The sequence below is a fragment of the Habropoda laboriosa genome, unplaced genomic scaffold, assembly GCF_001263275.1.
Source record: "Habropoda laboriosa isolate 0110345459 unplaced genomic scaffold, ASM126327v1 scaffold99, whole genome shotgun sequence".
In the NCBI taxonomy this organism is placed as follows: Eukaryota; Metazoa; Arthropoda; class Insecta; order Hymenoptera; family Apidae; genus Habropoda; species Habropoda laboriosa.
The window spans coordinates 44,285-61,487 of record NW_017100239.1 but is presented as its reverse complement, the minus strand read 5'-3'; the positions used below and the strand labels follow the sequence as shown (position 1 = coordinate 61,487).

The window sequence follows — 17,203 nt, the reverse complement described above, 5'->3', positions numbered from 1 at the left end:
GCTATAGCAGCTTTTCACGTAGTTATCGTGATACACGAAAGCTCTTCCTACCTTTCTCCTCTTCTATTTCCTATTCGCACTTGTCGCTTAAACTTATAGTTCTTGCACGAGTTCACTAAACACTACGAACAATTTACATTATTCGTTACTACGTTAATTATGTCGACTACTGAGAATTCGGTAAAATTCCAAAATAGAAACAGCATTTAAAAAGCACTTGTAACATACAAGGATTTTGATTATTTGTGACCGTAACCTACTCGCGATCATTCAGCTACGGATCACCTCCTCCTCCACTATTTTCTTACAACTTTCACTCAAACACGATTATTCGAAATTTTCGGTAGCCAAATGTACGCTCTCTATTCCTGCGTCTATGTTCGGTAACAACATTGATGAAAAGATTGCAGTGCAATGATCGAATAAAGTATGTACGTCTATATCAAAATAAAACGAAACAACGATTACTTTTGTCAAAATAACGTATCTTGATTTGAATCGATTAATGCATACCTTCCTAAAATAGACTTCCTGTAAGATAGCTTTCCTAACGGATCATCCATGCATTTTATTTCGCAAACATATCACATTCTGGATGTGACTTGTTATGTATGCAAGTACAAAAAACAGGCTTACGATCAAAATTCAAACCTCTAAATCTTGACTCGATGATAAAGATTCAGACATAAGTGTACATACATAAGCACTTGGAAGTAACAACCTTATAGTGTAAGTACATCGAGCGCGTGCGCAAGCACGCGTTTGCAAATCCGGCACACAACTACATGCACACATACACAGTATTCAATTCTACTCCAGACCGGTCCAACGTGCACTGGCACCATTGCCAGCTGACATGCCGATCGCAGAAACCTCCAAAAATGAAATTGCGATTATAACACGTCAGAATTTCTCTCCAATTTATTCCTTGTTCTTTCCACAGTTTATTCTCGGTTTGTAAGTCTACCAAATTTTTATCAATGCATGCGCGTGCACGTGAACAACCTATCAAAAAACTTTCAATGTTCCGAAGCGAAGGCAAGCTCAACGGATCTATCATATATCGTCGAATATGTACTACCGAATAGTCTCGCGTTCAGCGAAACATCGGTTCAGAGAACCGCTGATTGAATTATGGAACGCGCCTGCGCGATATCTCTTTGTTACGGATAACGTTCTACTAGCGGCTTACGATTCTGTGCGTTACATCGGTGTTCAAGGAAAGTTTCCACAAAAATGTACTTTTCACATTGAAACATCTTTTTACATCCTCACTCGTCTTTAAGTATCCCGAATTCACCATTCAACCACTTGATCATTTTACTTTCTTTAACCCCCCCCCCCCAACATCGTTGTTCGTTACAATCTTCAAATGTCACCACATTATTGATGATTTTCTTTTGTAATTACTTGTACAAATATTACACTCGTTGTTGGGGTAATTTTTCTTGTAAATTAGATAACGTGTCGTTAATTCTCAGTAAACAAAACATCATTCTGTTAATATAGCTTATAGAAAAGCATTGCATATACGATGAAAAATGGTGCGCGTATACATTAAGGCGTAAGCATTAGAAGAAACGCATACCTTTAACAGCGCAATGTTAAATAGAGAAGAAAGGAAAGAAAAGACCCGAAACAAAAATTGCAGTTCAGGGTCTATAAGCTTCGATAGTTTGGTCGTAATTAGAAATTCCAACAGGTGTCGCTTCACCATGTTTGTTCGAACGACGATAAATTCTTAACGTTTCTATCTTCTTTCCTGACTTGATATATGCTTCTTCCAAACGAAATAGCAAGATAGATTGGAGACTCTAAATAAAACCTATTTTGCATTTAGCAATAAATATCAACTTTCTAAATATACAACATACGTAAATACACACACATATTCCATCTACACGAACTATTATGTATAACCTTATTTTGGTTGTTAATTAAAATAATCGTTATGTTGAGAATAAAAAAATTACGATGTAACAATATGTTAATAAAAGTATTATTCTTACCCGTTATTTATGCAATTTATTGTACAGTCAAATTATATTAGAAAAAACAATTACGGACACGACTACAAGTGTTACAAATTGTTTGTACATTTTATCGGCTCATGTCACTTTCGACCATATTTTCGTGCACCATAGTGATTTTACAGCGGGACAAGTATTAATATTAGTCGACATTAGTCACTGCTCACTGATATTTTTCATTGTAGTCAACAACACATAGGAACACAGTGATATACATCCTTGATTAGAATGTATGGTAACGTAGAAATAGAAGGTTCGCGGTGATAAGCGATAAAAGTGAGAAGAGCATAGAATGAGAAGCAGCAACAGAATGAGAATTTTCTGTAAAAGTTTATATTCTGGAAAATGACAAGCATGGAAGATGATATCGATATTTATGAAGATTTGCGAAGTTTCGAAACAACGCATAATGAGAACGTGAGTATTAGAGAATCATTTGACTCGATTCTATGGTATAACTAGGTTAGGTTGCACGTTAGATGATAAATTATAGGCATACACACATTCGTACATGGAAATTTGACGTGTTACACTATTTTCAGTTCATCTCAAACAATGAAGAAAAAATCGTAGGCGAACAAGTGCAATTGAAGAAACATATTGCAGAACTGATGGTGAAATTAGAGAATTCCCAAAAGGTGAATAAAAATTTGGAAATTAATTTATTTTCATTATTGAAAACTGCGAAAGCAGAAATTGCGCGAAAAGATAAGATGATAGACGAATTAAAGAAAAAGTAAGTGAATCTAAATATAAGTAATTTCCTACTGTCATATCGAATGGTTCCTAAACTTTGGTACAATTATTACAGTCTAGACGATGTAACATTCAAAAGGAGCATACATTCTAAACCTAGCAATTACATTGCTCATAAATCTGCTTTTTGTGAAACTAGTATAAATATGCATCACAAATTGCCAGATGTTTGTTTATTTCCTAATGAAACTGGTTTGGATGTATCACTGGTGGAATCCACGTACAGCCGAACCAACAAAGAACAACAAAGTAAATCCACTTTAATGCCTGTTACTACTGTCTTTGGTGAGCGATTACTTAAAAGAATGGTGGATGAGCAAAATTTAGAAAAAAAAGATAAACAGTTGAGTAAGTCAAATGGCAGTAATAACGCAGTTAGCGAGAACATCGAAGGATACGTAATCGAAAGTGATAAAGAAAATGGTTCGTTAGGCGATACTAATATTTGCAATACAAAGGAAATCCAATCTTCTGCGATAGCGCAGTACAAAGGAAACGAACATTTAAAAAAAAATTTAGCAACAGTACCAAAAATTACATCGAAAGATTTGCATATGAACAACAAGAACAACAACAAGAGTGAGATAAATGGCAGATTTGATCGAAGATCAACGCTTATCGGTAATTACAGTGGGAAAAGAACGAGCGAAGATGCAAATCGTCATATTCCTGTAAAACGAAAGAAATCTAACGCTGATGAATGTTTCTCTGAATCACTAAAGAGAGAAACAGAAGGCAGCACAGTGTTGGAAGCCAAAGAGAAGTATACGTTTCCTCCTTCCCGATGCGCCAACGTCGAATCTTCCGGTAATTTTAGGTGGTACAGTCGGAGCTCGAGCATGGAAGTGAAAAAGCACAGTTACTTTACAGACAACACTAATAAGAAGGAAGAGAGGAAAGATTCAAAAGATAAGAACGTCAGCGACGCATCAATCGCGACATGCGAGAAAAGAGAGGCAACCGCACGTTCTTCAAAACGGCATAACAAATCTACTGAAAATTCTACTTTAGAGGAAAGAAACGGTGGTTATCGTGGTTGCGTTGATACTGTTCTCAAGAGGGACGATTATCGAGTTAATCACAGTGAACGTCATAGAGGAGGTAAGCAAAGGGAGTATCATTATACCGAGGATTATCGATCGCGTGTCAAATCAGCGTCGTATGCAAAGTGCCGGGGGGAGAAATACAGTAGAAATCAGTATAACAAGCATACCACTACCACTACCACCACCACCGCCACCAGTTACGAAGAAAGATTCGAGAAACGTTATAATTTCCGAAGAGCCAGAGTTCCTTCGGATAAATTGAAACACCTGTCTAAGAGAGATTTCTCTAATGACCATGGCACGAGCAAACATTCGGCGATCGATCGAATTTCGATGGATCAAAAGGCCGGTGATGTGAAAAGAGACGATCATTTCAATGAATATGATTCGTCAGAACGAAGATTGAAGAAAGGTGTCGATAAAACGATTAAAAGGGAAAAGAAGCAAACCGTCGAATACAACAAGCATTCACATCGTAAGTTTAGCGCAGAGAAACTTAGCGAGCATTCAAAGCAGACTTCGGTTTCGGGACGAAGCGTTAAAAAGGACGATTTTGTGATTGAACAAATCAATAATGTAACCCCGGAAACAGAACACGAGCTCGGAGTGGACGAGGAATTACGAAAGTACGCCGAAGAGGAATTGCTAGATTCATGGACGGAGTTGGAAGACGGAGAAATTTCAAGCACTTCGAACAGCGTAACGCGCGCAAACGAGAAACGTCGCGAAGGATCGAAAGATCAGCGATGCGAACTGCCACTCGAAGAATTGGTAGATAACAATAATGCTGCATCGGTAACAAGCCTGAAATGTGACACAACAAAGATCGAAACGGTGGAATACGGATCAGAAGTACCTATTAACACTAATCTATCAAATACTGATGATGTTGTATCTTTCGCAATGGAGCGGAAAAGTTCTGAAAACATGGAGAATGTCGAGAATGTTGAAAACATTGAAAAATTTATTCGCGATTATACTTCGAAAAACGATAAAGTGTCCAAAATGATATCGGTAACGTCGGAAACGATACCTGTATCGCACGATACGCTAGCAAATGCTGGAGTAACGATACAAAACGATACTAGCGCCCTAAACGAAGATTCTTCTAACTGTGTAGAAGCCCCCGCGGAATGTTGCGCGGTGCTGACATCGAACGGTATCAACATCAAGATCGTTTCTTTCGATGAAAATCCTAAAACGAATAAGAAACCCCTAACAAAAATTGGAAACCCAGGGAATTTTCTCAGTTATCATGATGACAATGATGCCGATGTTGGTGCTGATCGTCTTGCTGTTCAGGAGGACGAACAAGCAGAACGAACGATATCTTTGAAACATGGAATAGACGATCGTCGGTCATCTAACGATAATCCAACCACGGAACTATACATGGCAACGGATCAATCCAAGTCGGAGAATATCGTGAAAGAATATCATGTTCCACGAAACATGTGCGACCTTCCCTCTACGATTCTCCTCGAATCGTCTATAAAAACGGATAAGAGAAACAACAATGATAACAATGTAGACATCGCTACTAACGATGACACTGGAAACAACCGCGATAATAATACTTGCAATGACCGTACCAAGGGTATAATTAATGAAAACCGAAATTCCGAGGACGACAGATTAACGACGCCAATGACAGTGACAAAAAGCGAATATAAAAATACAATCGTTAGAATGGAAACGATACGAGAGAAAGAAATGCGTAAACTCGTGGTGGAAAGAGGAGAAACACGACTACAAGAAATTGAAGTATCGCAAAGTCGAAATCAAAATAAAAATACCGCGAAAAATATATCGATAAATGTTCATGGAAAAATAGTTTTGTACGCGCGTCGCAGAAAACCCGTATGCTTGGCAAACAATAACGCAAATATGACTGTCCTCATAAATAACAAATCCGATGCTAAGGTCCATGCATCCAGTACGAAGGACGCAACGATGGTATAGAATTCTGTTTTAAAAAGTCGTAAGAACAATCGATCGTGATACTATGATAAAGATGAGTTAACCGATCGTTAAAATTAATAATAAGCTGAATTGAACTGGTCTGTACTTGGCGAGGGGCAAATATGTATTCTGGTTTAGCAACGTTTCAATATTACCCTGGTTATTTAACTGGAACAACAGCAACAACAACAAGATACATTCATAAAAACGTAAAATTCGTGTAACAGGTTCCGCGTTAAAATATATCGACATTAAATATTAATGAAGTTCCTACTATTATCATTACCAGTGCTGCTATTGCTGTTACAGCTACTATTACTACCAACATCATCATCGTCATCACGTCGTCACCGTTACCACCCACTATCACCACGTTACCGTTTGACCACGTCAAAAGAGAAATTTTGTAAATGCATAACATAAAATGTACATAAGATAAGTTTTAAGTCGTCGTGAACTGACGTTGTCGCTGTTTTTCCATTCCGTCAATGATAGAGTGTTCAAGATCGACACGAATTTCCATCTGATTAACAACCTTTTCTACTTTCAACTGTTTCTTTTTCTTGCGTGAAAATTAGTTGCGTTCGATATTTCTCAACTTTTGATCATTCAAATCTAATCGAAGGATAAATGCGTCGTACTAAATCACCTCGCTGCTACTATTGTTGCAGTCGGTAAACAACCACGACCGTTCGTTGAGCTCACAACGCCGTCAATGTCCGACAGTATGTTCACTCTAGAAAGCTCGCCAATTAGGTTAGGCAGACTCGACGCACGGCGTCCTAGCGTCGCACACGGTCTGCGCTGTCGCAGCCGGAATAGACCGAGTGAAACCGAAAGAGAAAGAAAAGAACAAGTATGAACGTTGATATCGTGTACACATAGTCGTTATTAATAAGCAAGATTCGACTAATTGTTCGAAACGCTTGAACGGGGATACAATTGGAAAATCCGCAGATATGTATAATTGAAAGAGAAAAGGGAAGAGAGGGAAAGAAAAAAGGGACGGACAGTTCAACGAGCGTGCACGAGTCGTCGCGCGTAACAAATTCGCGGCTACGAGTCATTCGTCCAGTCTAGATTCCGAATCGATTCTACCGTACGACTAACACGTTCGTGTCGCCAACGGACTTAAGCCGTCGCGTCGAATAATGGGCTCGATCGTTCTAAAGTCTCTCTCAGTTCTCCTCGGTATATTCTTCGTTTTCGTCGGTACCATGAAGCTGACTTCTCATATTAGCAAGGATCTTCACAAGGACTTGGTGAGCACTCGCAATCTATTATTAACGTTATATAATTCACCCTACTCTATACACTCTGCCGTTCGACAGTACGATCTCTACCCCTTGGCCCCAAACTTATTCATTCATTTTTAATTACATTCCAATTATTTCCCCCAATTTTTAGTCTTAATTTAGTCTCCCCCTTCAGTCAGCACGATACCGCCGATACGAGACATATACCTTTATCATCACCCCCTTTCTCCGTGGTGTACCTTGCCGATAACCCAACCAATTTCCGTGGTGTGTTTTATGTCCTATATAGATTGCTATATACATACATACCGCGCGTTAACACTACAGGGTTGTTATGACAATCTGTCAACTTTGTCAATCGTTCTTTCCTCTTCCCTTTAGCCACGACGAATCAACGTACATACTTTCTTCTGTATAAACGCGTACAATAAAACAGTCTGAAGAAAATGCGCAACCACATTGTCTATCGAATAAAAAAAATACGCCTCGACGTATATCGCACACGTGCCGCATTCATACACTACCACGCGTCTATCTTCCTTTTTCCCTCATCTTTTACTTTTCTCCCCTCTCCCTTTCATTTCCCTTATTTTTTTCGACAATAGCAAATTTCCGAATCGTCATTAACAACGACGATGGTTATTCGTTTTATGTTGCTTTATGTCATTTCTGAAAATTCACCTCGACCTTCTCTCAACGACAGAGGCGAATAAGTTCATTTCGTCAAAGTTCGAGTGACTGAAAATTTTTTTTGATTGCGATGAAAATTGAATTTAATACGTTCGCTTCGATACGTCCCGTGAGAAGATTATTTTCGTCTCTCGTTGTTACCCAATGTTCAAAGTTATATAGTAAACTATCAACCACTTGGTGACGCGCCAAATATTGCTCCAAGTGCCAGCGTCTACGATGTTTACTTTGCATGCACTCACCACTCAATTGTGTCTACAGAGAAAAGAGTATGTGAAGTATGCAAAAGTATTTCCACTGTCCGGTACACTGGACTTTAAAGTACCGAGTAAATGGTACAGAAGAGTTGTCGGATCGCTCGAGATAATTTGCGGACTCGCGATGGCTATTGTTCCAAGTCGTAAGAAAGTATTTCCTTCTTCTTTTTTTTTTTCTTTCTCTTGATAAAAATGTACTCAACATCATATCTTTGATTCATGCTCCTTCACTACTTTGTTCTCTTCTTGTTTTTTTCAGACAAAATAAAAAACGTATCGAACGCAGTGTTGCTGTTGCTGATGTTAATGGCTGTGTATTCACACTATATGGTGAACGATAAGTTTGAGCGGATTGCCCCAGCGCTGGTAAGGCTAAAATAAACAATTCTCAAAACTAAAATTACTTATTTGATGAAATTAAAAGAAAAGGAAAGAAACTGGGAAAAGAGAAGAAGCGGAAAAAGAGGAAGAAAAAGAAAAGAGAAAAAATAGGCAAAATTTGTTGGAATTCGGCTGCTTTTTCTTCTTTCTTTCATTTTCAGGTGTTCTTCTTCATGCTGACAGGCCGGCTAGTAATAGATTGGCAACTCAGACGAGAGGAGGTACAATCGGTAACGGTGAATGGAGTCGACGATAAAACCAAGAAACAAGATTGAATTCAAAGTTCTCTTATACGTACCCGTGCAACTAAGACTTTCCTTACCGTGTCAGTTAAGACCTGCAACAACGTATCACGACGTCAAAAGAATATTGGATCGCGATAAATGAGTCGTGTACGATCGCGATCCTCCATTTTTTACGCTCTGATTGTAGTTTTAATTAATTCCCATGCTTATTTACACGGCTAGGTTCACTCATCGAGCGTGCTCTTTCAAACTCACTCCCCTTTTAATTCCTTTTAATCTTTTCTTTTCGTATCGGGCTGTTGTTCCTTCAATTTTACGATAGCTGTGTTTTCTGGATTGATGGAAACTTTCGAAACCTCGAATCACAAAACCACTATAAACTTCGATCATTAGCCAACACTATGTTAGCTTTAATCAACGACAAAATGTCATCAAATACTAGCTCAAGCACAAGGTATTAACTGCCATTCAAATTAATGTGTTCTCCTTGATATCGTATTAAGATGTACATGTGCTTGAGATGATAACTAACAATGTCGTTGTTCGATTGTAACGCACACGCCGCGTTTTCTTCGCATTCATCCGTGTTTTTACTTTTTCGCTCCCGACAGGATAAAAGGAGACGAGCATCGAGTAAATTTATCAAGAAGGTGGTAGTGATGGTAGCGAAAGAACGAAAGTGGCGAAGAAACACGCGGTAAAGTACATTTATTCACATGTAGAAACGATAATACGTTTGTTTCAAATTATTAACGTATCGATCGCGCGTAAATTGTTTCAGAAACCATCTAAAAATCGAACCTATTTAGTTGGTTTGCTCGAGTTGCTTAAACTTTTAATCATATCTTTAAGAACAACGTAAGATATTTTAAGTGTAGAAAAAACCATTTTTTTTCCCGACTACACGTATTTATCATATCATCTAGTTACTCACTTCTGAACTCTTTACATGCCTTAAACTACACACAAACACACACTCATGCGCGCACTACATGTGAACGCGAAATTAAAAAAATATAGTTAAATACATCAAAGTTAAACTTATATACTCGCGAATGGAAGAGAAAAATTCATTGTGATTTTCGGTTTCTACTTTTATCAAAATCCATTTTAAAGTTCTCCATTTTTCTTTCTTTATACCAAAACTGAGGAAAAAAATTAGAGAATTTATCGATGTACATATACACGCACACATACATTCACGCGATACACGTATTTCGGAATTATGAGCAATACAATGATACGAACGTCGATTTTATACGCAAGCAGGACGAATTTATATTTCAAAAATATCTTTGACGTTCAGTGTGGTGGCTGTAATAATGTAAACAATTCAAATAAATAACTTATCGTTTTTACTCCTGCATCGATTAAATTATAGATATTGATGTTTACGTTACTCTTTACAAGCGATAAAGGTCAATCCAGCAAGTATCCATTTTCTCGGCGAATCTATCAATTGCCAAAGTTATTCTATCGATGCTTTCAAGCTTAATTTCGATTAGGCCACTTCTTCAGCGGTGGTTAAGAGATGCAAAGCTTTTTGAAGATTCAGCACGGCCGTAGGCACATCGTCGTAATTTAAAGCGCTTCCAGCCCATTTGATAAACTTTTGTGCTTTGTTTATATGTTCCACTGACAATTCCACTCCACCTGTTAAGTAACTATTTTTAACGCAAGCAAGCAATTGCGTAACAATTAGACGGATTGCTCTTTTCACCACTTACCTTCCATTCTTGTAACTGTACTACCGTCGTTGTTTTCAGAGGACCATACCCCGATATTTCCTTTACTAGTCGTACTATGCACACCCTCAGCTGGATTAGTATTACGAATATCGACCAATTCATCTGTATTTACCGTCTCATCTCCTTCCTCTTTTGATTTCGCCGCCAGACCACCGGTATTATCTGGTTCTGTTACGAACGATCAAACGGAGGAAAATGCTATTTCATGTTTGTATTCGAGTATAATCATAAACTTTCGTTGGTAAACAATATACACTCACTTTCCTCGATATTTTCTTGATCTTCTCCAATATTCTCATCTAGATCAGCATTGTCGTTATTGTCTTCCATGGGACCTGGTACAGGTTTGATATTGTTCTTCAAACAATTATCTATGTACGCTGCTTTCCATTTCGCGTATCGTCTGTTTTGCGCAGCTTCTTCGCTTAATTCACCAAAAACGGTCAAAACGTCATAAAGTAAAGCAGCTGTGAGGAAACACTTTATCACGTTTTTTCCAAAATTACCAGCTCTGTCTTGCTTATCACCTGAGAGAAACAATTTTAATGCCAAATTTTCCAAGTGTGCCTGTGCAACTATATCGTTCGTGATGGCTTCGTTATCACGTAATTCCTTTTTCGTTGTTTCTAACCATTCCATTAATGTCAGTAAGAAGTTCGTTTCTTTCAGTGTCTTAGTCGAAAGCTTCAGTCCTGTTTCTTGTGCGTATACTCGGCCTATGAAAAAAATCAATCATTATATCGTCCGAATAATTCATAACGGTGCTAATCGTTTTTCTATAATCTACGTTCTATAAGTTAAGCTGAAAGCAAACACGTACACCAATAACTAGTAACGGGATCCCGCTGATCGACCAACTTCGCTACTTTCAAATATTTCTCGATCTTTTTCAAAGGCTGTGGTGCCTCCGGTAAATCTGGCCCAATCATTTCGATCGATGGATCTTCTTCAGATTATTACTTTATTCCTTTTCTCTCGTCCTTTAGTTACTCTCTTTACGTTCCTTACTGCAACTGCATTTTTCCTATGACAATTGTGCAACATTTACAACAAATTAGCGTAAACGTTATTGATAGAAAAGATTGATAGTACCTTTAAACTATGAAGAGATAGGCCAGTAGTGTTTGCGTTGACTATGCTTGTTAACCTCGATGCTCGTCCGTAGCCATTTGTACGAAAGATTGAGCGAGACACCACCAGAACACTAATAATAAATAGGTTTATTTTATTGATTCAATTGAAATTATTTATTCCGTGATTATGTATTAGCAATATTGTAATCGTGATGATATATGTCAATTTCTTTTACACGTTATCGTAGTAACATGAGTTAAAGCAGATTACGATAGTATCATCACGAATGAGATAAAACTTGTTGTACCTATCATGAAAGAACGCAGTTGCTCTTATGTACATATGTATGTACTTATATGTTTCTTCTTTCGTTTTTACCAATGTATTCAACACACGCAGCAACGTCAAAATGTTTTACTTGTTATGTTATTTTCACTGTGGAAATTTCCTTCAACGATATACTGCCAACGGAAAAAGAATAGCAAATAGATCATGAAAATGCGTCATAAGTTTTAGTAGCTATCGTCACTTTTCTAGTTTATAATTCAAAAATCGTGGGTTCTAGCAATCACGACACTGTTCATTTCAGCGTTTACTATTACCTACTTCAAGTTAAAAATAAACTTTGAACCTTTCCCTCCTTCAACAAAGTATGGAATGATGATGTTGAAGAGATTTTTAACATTGCGCATATCAAATAGTACATCATCCTTAACGACGGGTAAGTTTTATATTCAATTTTTATAATTCTTTCCACTAACCATTTCCTTCTTCTATAAGGCGATTCAACATATTTTATTTTACAATCTTACTCAACCTTGACAAATAATCCAAGCAAAGTAATCGACGAAAAGCTTTTTCAACAGGTACTTCATCAACAGCTAAGGTTATATTTCGGACATTATCGAACCAGGAGGACATTGATATTGTAGAAAAATGGGATTTATTAAGTGCTGTTTGTTTAGAACGTCATCCTGTGATTACGAAGCCGATGGTAGATATAGAAGCAAGATATCAAAAGATGTTACAGCAGATAGAATTTGAAAACAGTAAAATATCAGATTTTGATATACAAAAGCAAACGCAACAAAAGAAAGAAAACAAAGGAACATTCTCAGCTGAGAATATCGCTACTAGTCAAACCATACAAGATCTTCAAGATTCTTGGGAAGAGGAACTAACGAATTTTAAATTTGCACCAAGAATAAGTGGTACACATCTTTATGGTTTATTCGTGTGTGTGCGCGCGCGCGCGTGTGTGGTTTAACTACAATACTTTTTACAATTCTATTTACTTCAATTGTAGATGTTAAGGAAGATAACACAGTTGTATCACTGAATCGGAAACTAGATAAAAATCTAGTATTACTAGTAGAACAAAAAATAGGTAACTCGGATTTTTGGATTCCTCCTCAAGGTATAAGAAAGCATAGGGAAACTATGATACAAGTAAGATTCATAATACATTCTTCATCTTTTTCACAATGAATGCAATTATAGACCAACCTTTGTGGTTTCAGACTGCATATAGGACATTACAAGAATCTTGTGGAAATAATATAAAGGTAAAATTTTATGGCAATGCACCTATAGGGTTTTATCAATATAAATATCCTAGACATATACAGGAGAACGGACGAAATGGTGCAAAAATTTTCTACTTCCTGGCAAAATATATAAGTGGTAATATTTCTCCCAATGTAAAACACTGCTGGTTAGACAGGGATGAATTGAAAAAAATTGTACACCCTGACGTTCACAAGGGTTTGTCCAAATTTTTATTACCTGATTAAACTATCATACTACAGAAAAGCACAAAATTTTCAAAAGTATATATGCAGGAAAATAAACATTGACTATGTACTAGTTTGCCTTTATGCAATAAATGAAATATTTGAATAAAGAATCTCGAGTCTCCTACCTTCACCTGTACCAGTGGAAACGTAAAACACTGGGCTAGAAGGATATAAGTAAATAACTTTGTTCAATCATAAATTACAATTCGTGGATATATGTTTAATAAAGGTATACTTATTTTTGTAAAATAAACTTAAAAGTATTTGAAAATAAGAGGACCATATTCTTCTTAAAATTTACCACATCTTCTTCTTCCAGTATATCTTGAATCTTCTCGCACTTTTTTCCCCTGTTTTCGTCGTCTCTCCTTTTTCTCAATAATCCAGTTCCTACTATTTTTGAGCGACTTACCTCTGACCTTTCTCATTTGTTCCCTGAAAATAAGAGACGAAAATTGATCGATCGGTTCTACAAGAACATTAAAAGCAGAACCAAGTTTATCAGTGTAAACTAGAGCGCAACGAAAAACCGGACCTTCTAGATGCGTAAGAGATAACCGTTTCGGCGTCATTTACACCTATAGCTTGCGGAAGAACAGTAGGTCCACCAGTCATTAGAACCAAGAAATACTTTTTCGCTTTTGTACTGTTGGGAAAGTCTACAACTACACCGCCATAAAAACCCGCCTTTGTCGCTTGTGTTGTGACTAGTTCAATTTGTTCGCCATTTTCGGGATAAAATTGAAACACAGCTCTAGCAGATCTTGATAAACATGAGAACAATGTGGAAAAGAATTTATACAGTCGTTTCGATGGATTATGAGAGCTTTTATCAGCATTGCATAACCATTGTAATGCAGAAATACTGATTGCTCCATCAAAGATTCCAGCTTTAAAGGGCATTCCTTGACCCATATCTCCTAAAATCAAATCTCCATCCACTTCCCTTTCTAAAGCTATACCTGTTACACAGATATAATGGAAATGATTAAAATCAAACAAGAGACAAATCATTAAAAGTAACAGATTTTGCATATACTTGCCAAGCATTGCCCAAGATATATCGACCCCTGTCCATATATGTCCATATTCTTCAATTACATTGCCACTTAAACCAGACCCACACCCAATGTCCAAAAGCAAGAAAGTTCTATCCTCTGGCAGTAATAGAAGCTCTATGGCACGTCTACACATTTGCTCCTGTATATCTACCATTCGTGAACTGTGGGATTATAATTTTAAAATAAGTTTATTCAGAGACCAATGAAAATATAAAAAAAAAATGTAATTATTAAACACGTATTACGTATTAGGATTAGAAAACTTACTTTTGTGTGTATTTTCGTGCTTCCGATTCATTGTAAAACTACAAAAAGAAAAAGCAGATGAAGATGACGATACGATCAATTTAAAAATTAACCCTTACCACTTCGGGCGGAGCTAAGTGTTCTGGTCGTCTCGACATTTTATACTTTTTCACGTTCGTCGAGTACTTTCCTGTTTGGTGTTATTATTTGTTTCATAACTATCACACTTTCTAACCTATCACTTCATGATCGTACACACGTGTTCATTAGTATTCACATGTTTGGACATTTTAGAGTCAGCGATACAAAAACAAAATCGTGAAACTAACTTTACAGAAAGTATCGCGATTATTTCCTTCTAAAATTGCAGTTCAACGATGTACTACAATAGAATTAATTTTTATAGTTATTTTAAAAAACGACCCATTTCACTTCGCGCTTAACCTAACCTACCTACACACATCACTTGTCGCTACTGCTCATGGATACGATCGCAGTTGTACTTACTTATACAGTATTCAAACTCTGCTAATTCATATACAAATCTTAAAACAATGGCATAATCATTTTCTTGCTTTATAAAAGAAGTTGATTCATTTCAAATACCATTCGATTGTTCCTTTTAATGCATGTAGGTAACATTTCAAATCACTACATTTACGCATCTTTATTCAATGCACGTGTATAATCGAAAAAGGTGTTTCGTTAAAAATTTCATTTGTTTTTTTCATGAAAACACTATTAAATTTAAAATTTATGATGTGACAAATTGTATTAATCACACTATACATATGTACTGTGTCACTGATAGCTAATCTTTAAATATTTCTCTCTTTTGAATCTCAATGATGATCATTATGCTTTTTAATCATTTACTTTATACATATATCACAACACAGACGACGTAGAGGATAAACCTAGCATTTAATGTATTTTTGTGTCCAACGTTCTGAAATATCGATCGTGTACACGATACAATTTTTTTGTTGTCTGTTAATATCCTTAGATCAGAGCTCTTCTACTATAGTATCAGGCACAAAATTTCCATCAAGGTAAAAAAAAAAAAAAAAAACAAATGCCCGTGAGTTTGGAATTACATACAATCCAACCATCAAAGACGGTAAAGTCGAGAGATGTAAAAAATCATATGTATTATAAGATAAGTGTACAAAACGTATTTTATAAAGAGTTACAATATACCAATATTGTTTCACAGCAATTTACAGTCTATTTATTTTTCCCTTACAAACCATGTCCATTTCCTTTTGCATAAGTGATGTTAAAGGAATGAAAAATTGGAGTTACCTTTCAGAAGCATATAGATATATATACAGTCTCACCCACAAGAGCGTGTCGGCGATATCTTCGAAACTTGACATCTAACGAGGGGGAGATAAGAATAATGTAAAAAAACACAGACTTCTCTAGTACGCCTTGACTGAATACCTTTCAGTTTCGTTTGCGACACTGAAAAGAACGGAGCTTCCCGAGATGAGTGCTGCGTACACGAAACGGTTAGAGGCGGTATTCTTACGTTGCCATCCAAAAGGGCCAAAATTGAGTTTTACGAGTGCCGCTAAATACCTGCACAAGTCGACACAGTTTGTCAAGAAGTGGGTAGAACGATACAAGGAGACAAAAAATGTCGATGACCTTCCAAATCGAGGTTTAAAGCAAAGCAGCGATATCCGAGAAAATAAAATGATTCTCCGACTGTTTGAGAAAAATCCGACTCTTTCACTGCGAAAAGGCCAAGCATTTTTGGCTAGAAAAGGTATAAATGTCGGTATAACGACATTAAAACGACGTTTAGACGAACATGGTGTCAAGTGGCATAGTACATAGGTCTGGCGTGGGAAAAGCACAAAACGCCATCACCGTACTACCTTGGCCATCCCAGTCCCCTGATGCAAACCCTATAGAAAATGTGTTGTCCATAATGAAGTGCAAGCTGAGAGGAAGACGTATTAAAAAAATAAGAACACTCGTACACCACATTCGGAAGATATGGAGGTCGCTGCCTGTATCGTACACCGAAAAATTAGTCGACAGTATGCCGAGACGGTGCCAAGCTATAATTGCTAATGGAGGAGATTGGACCCGTTATTAAGTAAGAGCGTATTAGTGTCTTAGGTGTAGATTGGACCCATATAAAGTTTTTTACAAATATATAAATATTTACAGAAATATCGCCGACACGCTCTTGTGGGACAGACTGTAAAGCTACTTATGAAATTATTGAAAAACCGTAAAGACAGGCGGTATTGTTCCCGACATCACGCACTGTGGTAGTTATTGTTAATAACTAATTATCGAATGGGCCTAGTAAATTAAAATCTATATGTAAAAGTTAACAAAGGTCCACACTTCATTCTTCAATTCTAAAAGTTCACAAAATCATCGTAATTGTTGAGTTATTAATGATTTTTCCCTGGCCGACTTTATGTAGCGTCTGGGAGGCGGCCATTACGGCTCGCGGACCAATAGGAAACGTTTCTCTCTATCCTTGTCGCACACTAGTGCTTTTCTTGTCTAATACCTCTGTTTATATTCTGTGTTCCTATTAAAAAGTCGTAGTTCGCGACATCAGATGCGATATGGCGTTAGTTTAACTTTTCAAATTTTCTGTCCTTGTCTATCACTATTTCTCTCCTT

General features: G+C 37.0%; 5 protein-coding genes across 6 annotated transcripts; 3 read left to right on the top strand and 2 right to left on the bottom strand.

Annotated features, from left to right (window-relative positions):
• Positions 1-2,133: 2,133 nt before the first annotated feature.
• LOC108571702 (uncharacterized protein PF11_0213) lies at positions 2,134-6,160 on the top strand. The gene is made up of 3 exons (XM_017933813.1): positions 2,134-2,447; positions 2,573-2,766; positions 2,842-6,160. Exons 1-3 carry the CDS (start codon positions 2,376-2,378, stop codon positions 5,792-5,794), a joined length of 3,219 nt encoding a protein of 1,072 aa, XP_017789302.1. The 5' UTR covers positions 2,134-2,375; the 3' UTR covers positions 5,795-6,160.
• A 785-nt stretch (positions 6,161-6,945) lies between these two features.
• Positions 6,946-9,735, top strand: LOC108571872 (transmembrane protein 35). The gene is made up of 4 exons (XM_017934029.1): positions 6,946-7,056; positions 8,002-8,140; positions 8,257-8,363; positions 8,540-9,735. Exons 1-4 carry the CDS (start codon positions 6,946-6,948, stop codon positions 8,651-8,653), a joined length of 471 nt encoding a protein of 156 aa, XP_017789518.1. The 3' UTR covers positions 8,654-9,735.
• Positions 9,736-9,931: 196 nt separating this feature from the next.
• LOC108571870 (vacuolar protein sorting-associated protein VTA1 homolog) lies at positions 9,932-11,888 on the bottom strand. 2 transcript variants are annotated; one of them, XM_017934026.1, is made up of 6 exons: positions 11,753-11,888; positions 11,464-11,575; positions 11,192-11,395; positions 10,632-11,087; positions 10,351-10,539; positions 9,932-10,276 (listed from the first exon to the last, which is right to left on the bottom strand). In XM_017934026.1, exons 3-6 carry the CDS (start codon positions 11,298-11,300, stop codon positions 10,125-10,127), a joined length of 906 nt encoding a protein of 301 aa, XP_017789515.1. In that variant the 5' UTR covers positions 11,301-11,395; positions 11,464-11,575; positions 11,753-11,888; the 3' UTR covers positions 9,932-10,124. The 2 variants fall into 2 exon arrangements, with proteins under 2 accessions (XP_017789515.1, XP_017789516.1); XM_017934027.1 differs by having other exon boundaries at positions 11,192-11,384.
• An 87-nt stretch (positions 11,889-11,975) lies between these two features.
• LOC108571871 (39S ribosomal protein L46, mitochondrial) lies at positions 11,976-13,281 on the top strand. Its single transcript, XM_017934028.1, has 4 exons — positions 11,976-12,166; positions 12,312-12,656; positions 12,752-12,894; positions 12,966-13,281. The coding sequence occupies exons 1-4, from the start codon at positions 12,103-12,105 to the stop codon at positions 13,236-13,238; spliced, it is 825 nt and encodes a 274-aa protein (XP_017789517.1). The 5' UTR covers positions 11,976-12,102; the 3' UTR covers positions 13,239-13,281.
• Positions 13,282-13,531: 250 nt separating this feature from the next.
• LOC108571804 (probable 18S rRNA (guanine-N(7))-methyltransferase) lies at positions 13,532-15,064 on the bottom strand. Its single transcript, XM_017933945.1, has 6 exons — positions 15,002-15,064; positions 14,668-14,930; positions 14,570-14,607; positions 14,285-14,463; positions 13,777-14,203; positions 13,532-13,676 (listed from the first exon to the last, which is right to left on the bottom strand). Exons 2-6 carry the CDS (start codon positions 14,704-14,706, stop codon positions 13,532-13,534), a joined length of 828 nt encoding a protein of 275 aa, XP_017789434.1. The 5' UTR covers positions 14,707-14,930; positions 15,002-15,064.
• Positions 15,065-17,203: the final 2,139 nt, after the last annotated feature.

What these genes read in the sequence shown, in the direction of transcription:
- LOC108571872 (XM_017934029.1), top strand. Translation starts at nt 6,946, where the DNA reads ATGGGCTCGATCGTTCTAAAGTCTCTCTCAGTTCTCCTCGGTATATTC. An exon ending in GATGGCTATTGTTCCAAGTC is followed by an intron (nt 8,141 to 8,256) that starts GTAAGAAAGTAT and finishes TGTTTTTTTCAG; the next exon opens with ACAAAATAAAAAACGTATCG. An exon ending in AGCGGATTGCCCCAGCGCTG is followed by an intron (nt 8,364 to 8,539) that starts GTAAGGCTAAAA and finishes TTTCATTTTCAG; the next exon opens with GTGTTCTTCTTCATGCTGAC.
- LOC108571871 (XM_017934028.1), top strand. Translation starts at nt 12,103, where the DNA reads ATGATGATGTTGAAGAGATTTTTAACATTGCGCATATCAAATAGTACA. An exon ending in TACATCATCCTTAACGACGG is followed by an intron (nt 12,167 to 12,311) that starts GTAAGTTTTATA and finishes CTTTTTCAACAG; the next exon opens with GTACTTCATCAACAGCTAAG. An exon ending in ATTTGCACCAAGAATAAGTG is followed by an intron (nt 12,657 to 12,751) that starts GTACACATCTTT and finishes CTTCAATTGTAG; the next exon opens with ATGTTAAGGAAGATAACACA.
- LOC108571702 (XM_017933813.1), top strand. Translation starts at nt 2,376, where the DNA reads ATGACAAGCATGGAAGATGATATCGATATTTATGAAGATTTGCGAAGT. An exon ending in AAACAACGCATAATGAGAAC is followed by an intron (nt 2,448 to 2,572) that starts GTGAGTATTAGA and finishes CACTATTTTCAG; the next exon opens with TTCATCTCAAACAATGAAGA. An exon ending in ATAGACGAATTAAAGAAAAA is followed by an intron (nt 2,767 to 2,841) that starts GTAAGTGAATCT and finishes CAATTATTACAG; the next exon opens with TCTAGACGATGTAACATTCA.
- LOC108571804 (XM_017933945.1), bottom strand. Translation starts at nt 14,706, where the DNA reads ATGTCGAGACGACCAGAACACTTAGCTCCGCCCGAAGTG. An exon ending in ACTTAGCTCCGCCCGAAGTG is followed by an intron (nt 14,608 to 14,667) that starts GTAAGGGTTAAT and finishes TTCTTTTTGTAG; the next exon opens with TTTTACAATGAATCGGAAGC. An exon ending in ATCTCTTACGCATCTAGAAG is followed by an intron (nt 13,677 to 13,776) that starts GTCCGGTTTTTC and finishes TCTTATTTTCAG; the next exon opens with GGAACAAATGAGAAAGGTCA.
- LOC108571870 (XM_017934026.1), bottom strand. Translation starts at nt 11,300, where the DNA reads ATGATTGGGCCAGATTTACCGGAGGCACCACAGCCTTTGAAAAAGATC. An exon ending in TCCCGTTACTAGTTATTGGT is followed by an intron (nt 11,088 to 11,191) that starts GTACGTGTTTGC and finishes TTTTTTTCATAG; the next exon opens with GCCGAGTATACGCACAAGAA. An exon ending in TCAAGAAAATATCGAGGAAA is followed by an intron (nt 10,540 to 10,631) that starts GTGAGTGTATAT and finishes CGTTCGTAACAG; the next exon opens with AACCAGATAATACCGGTGGT.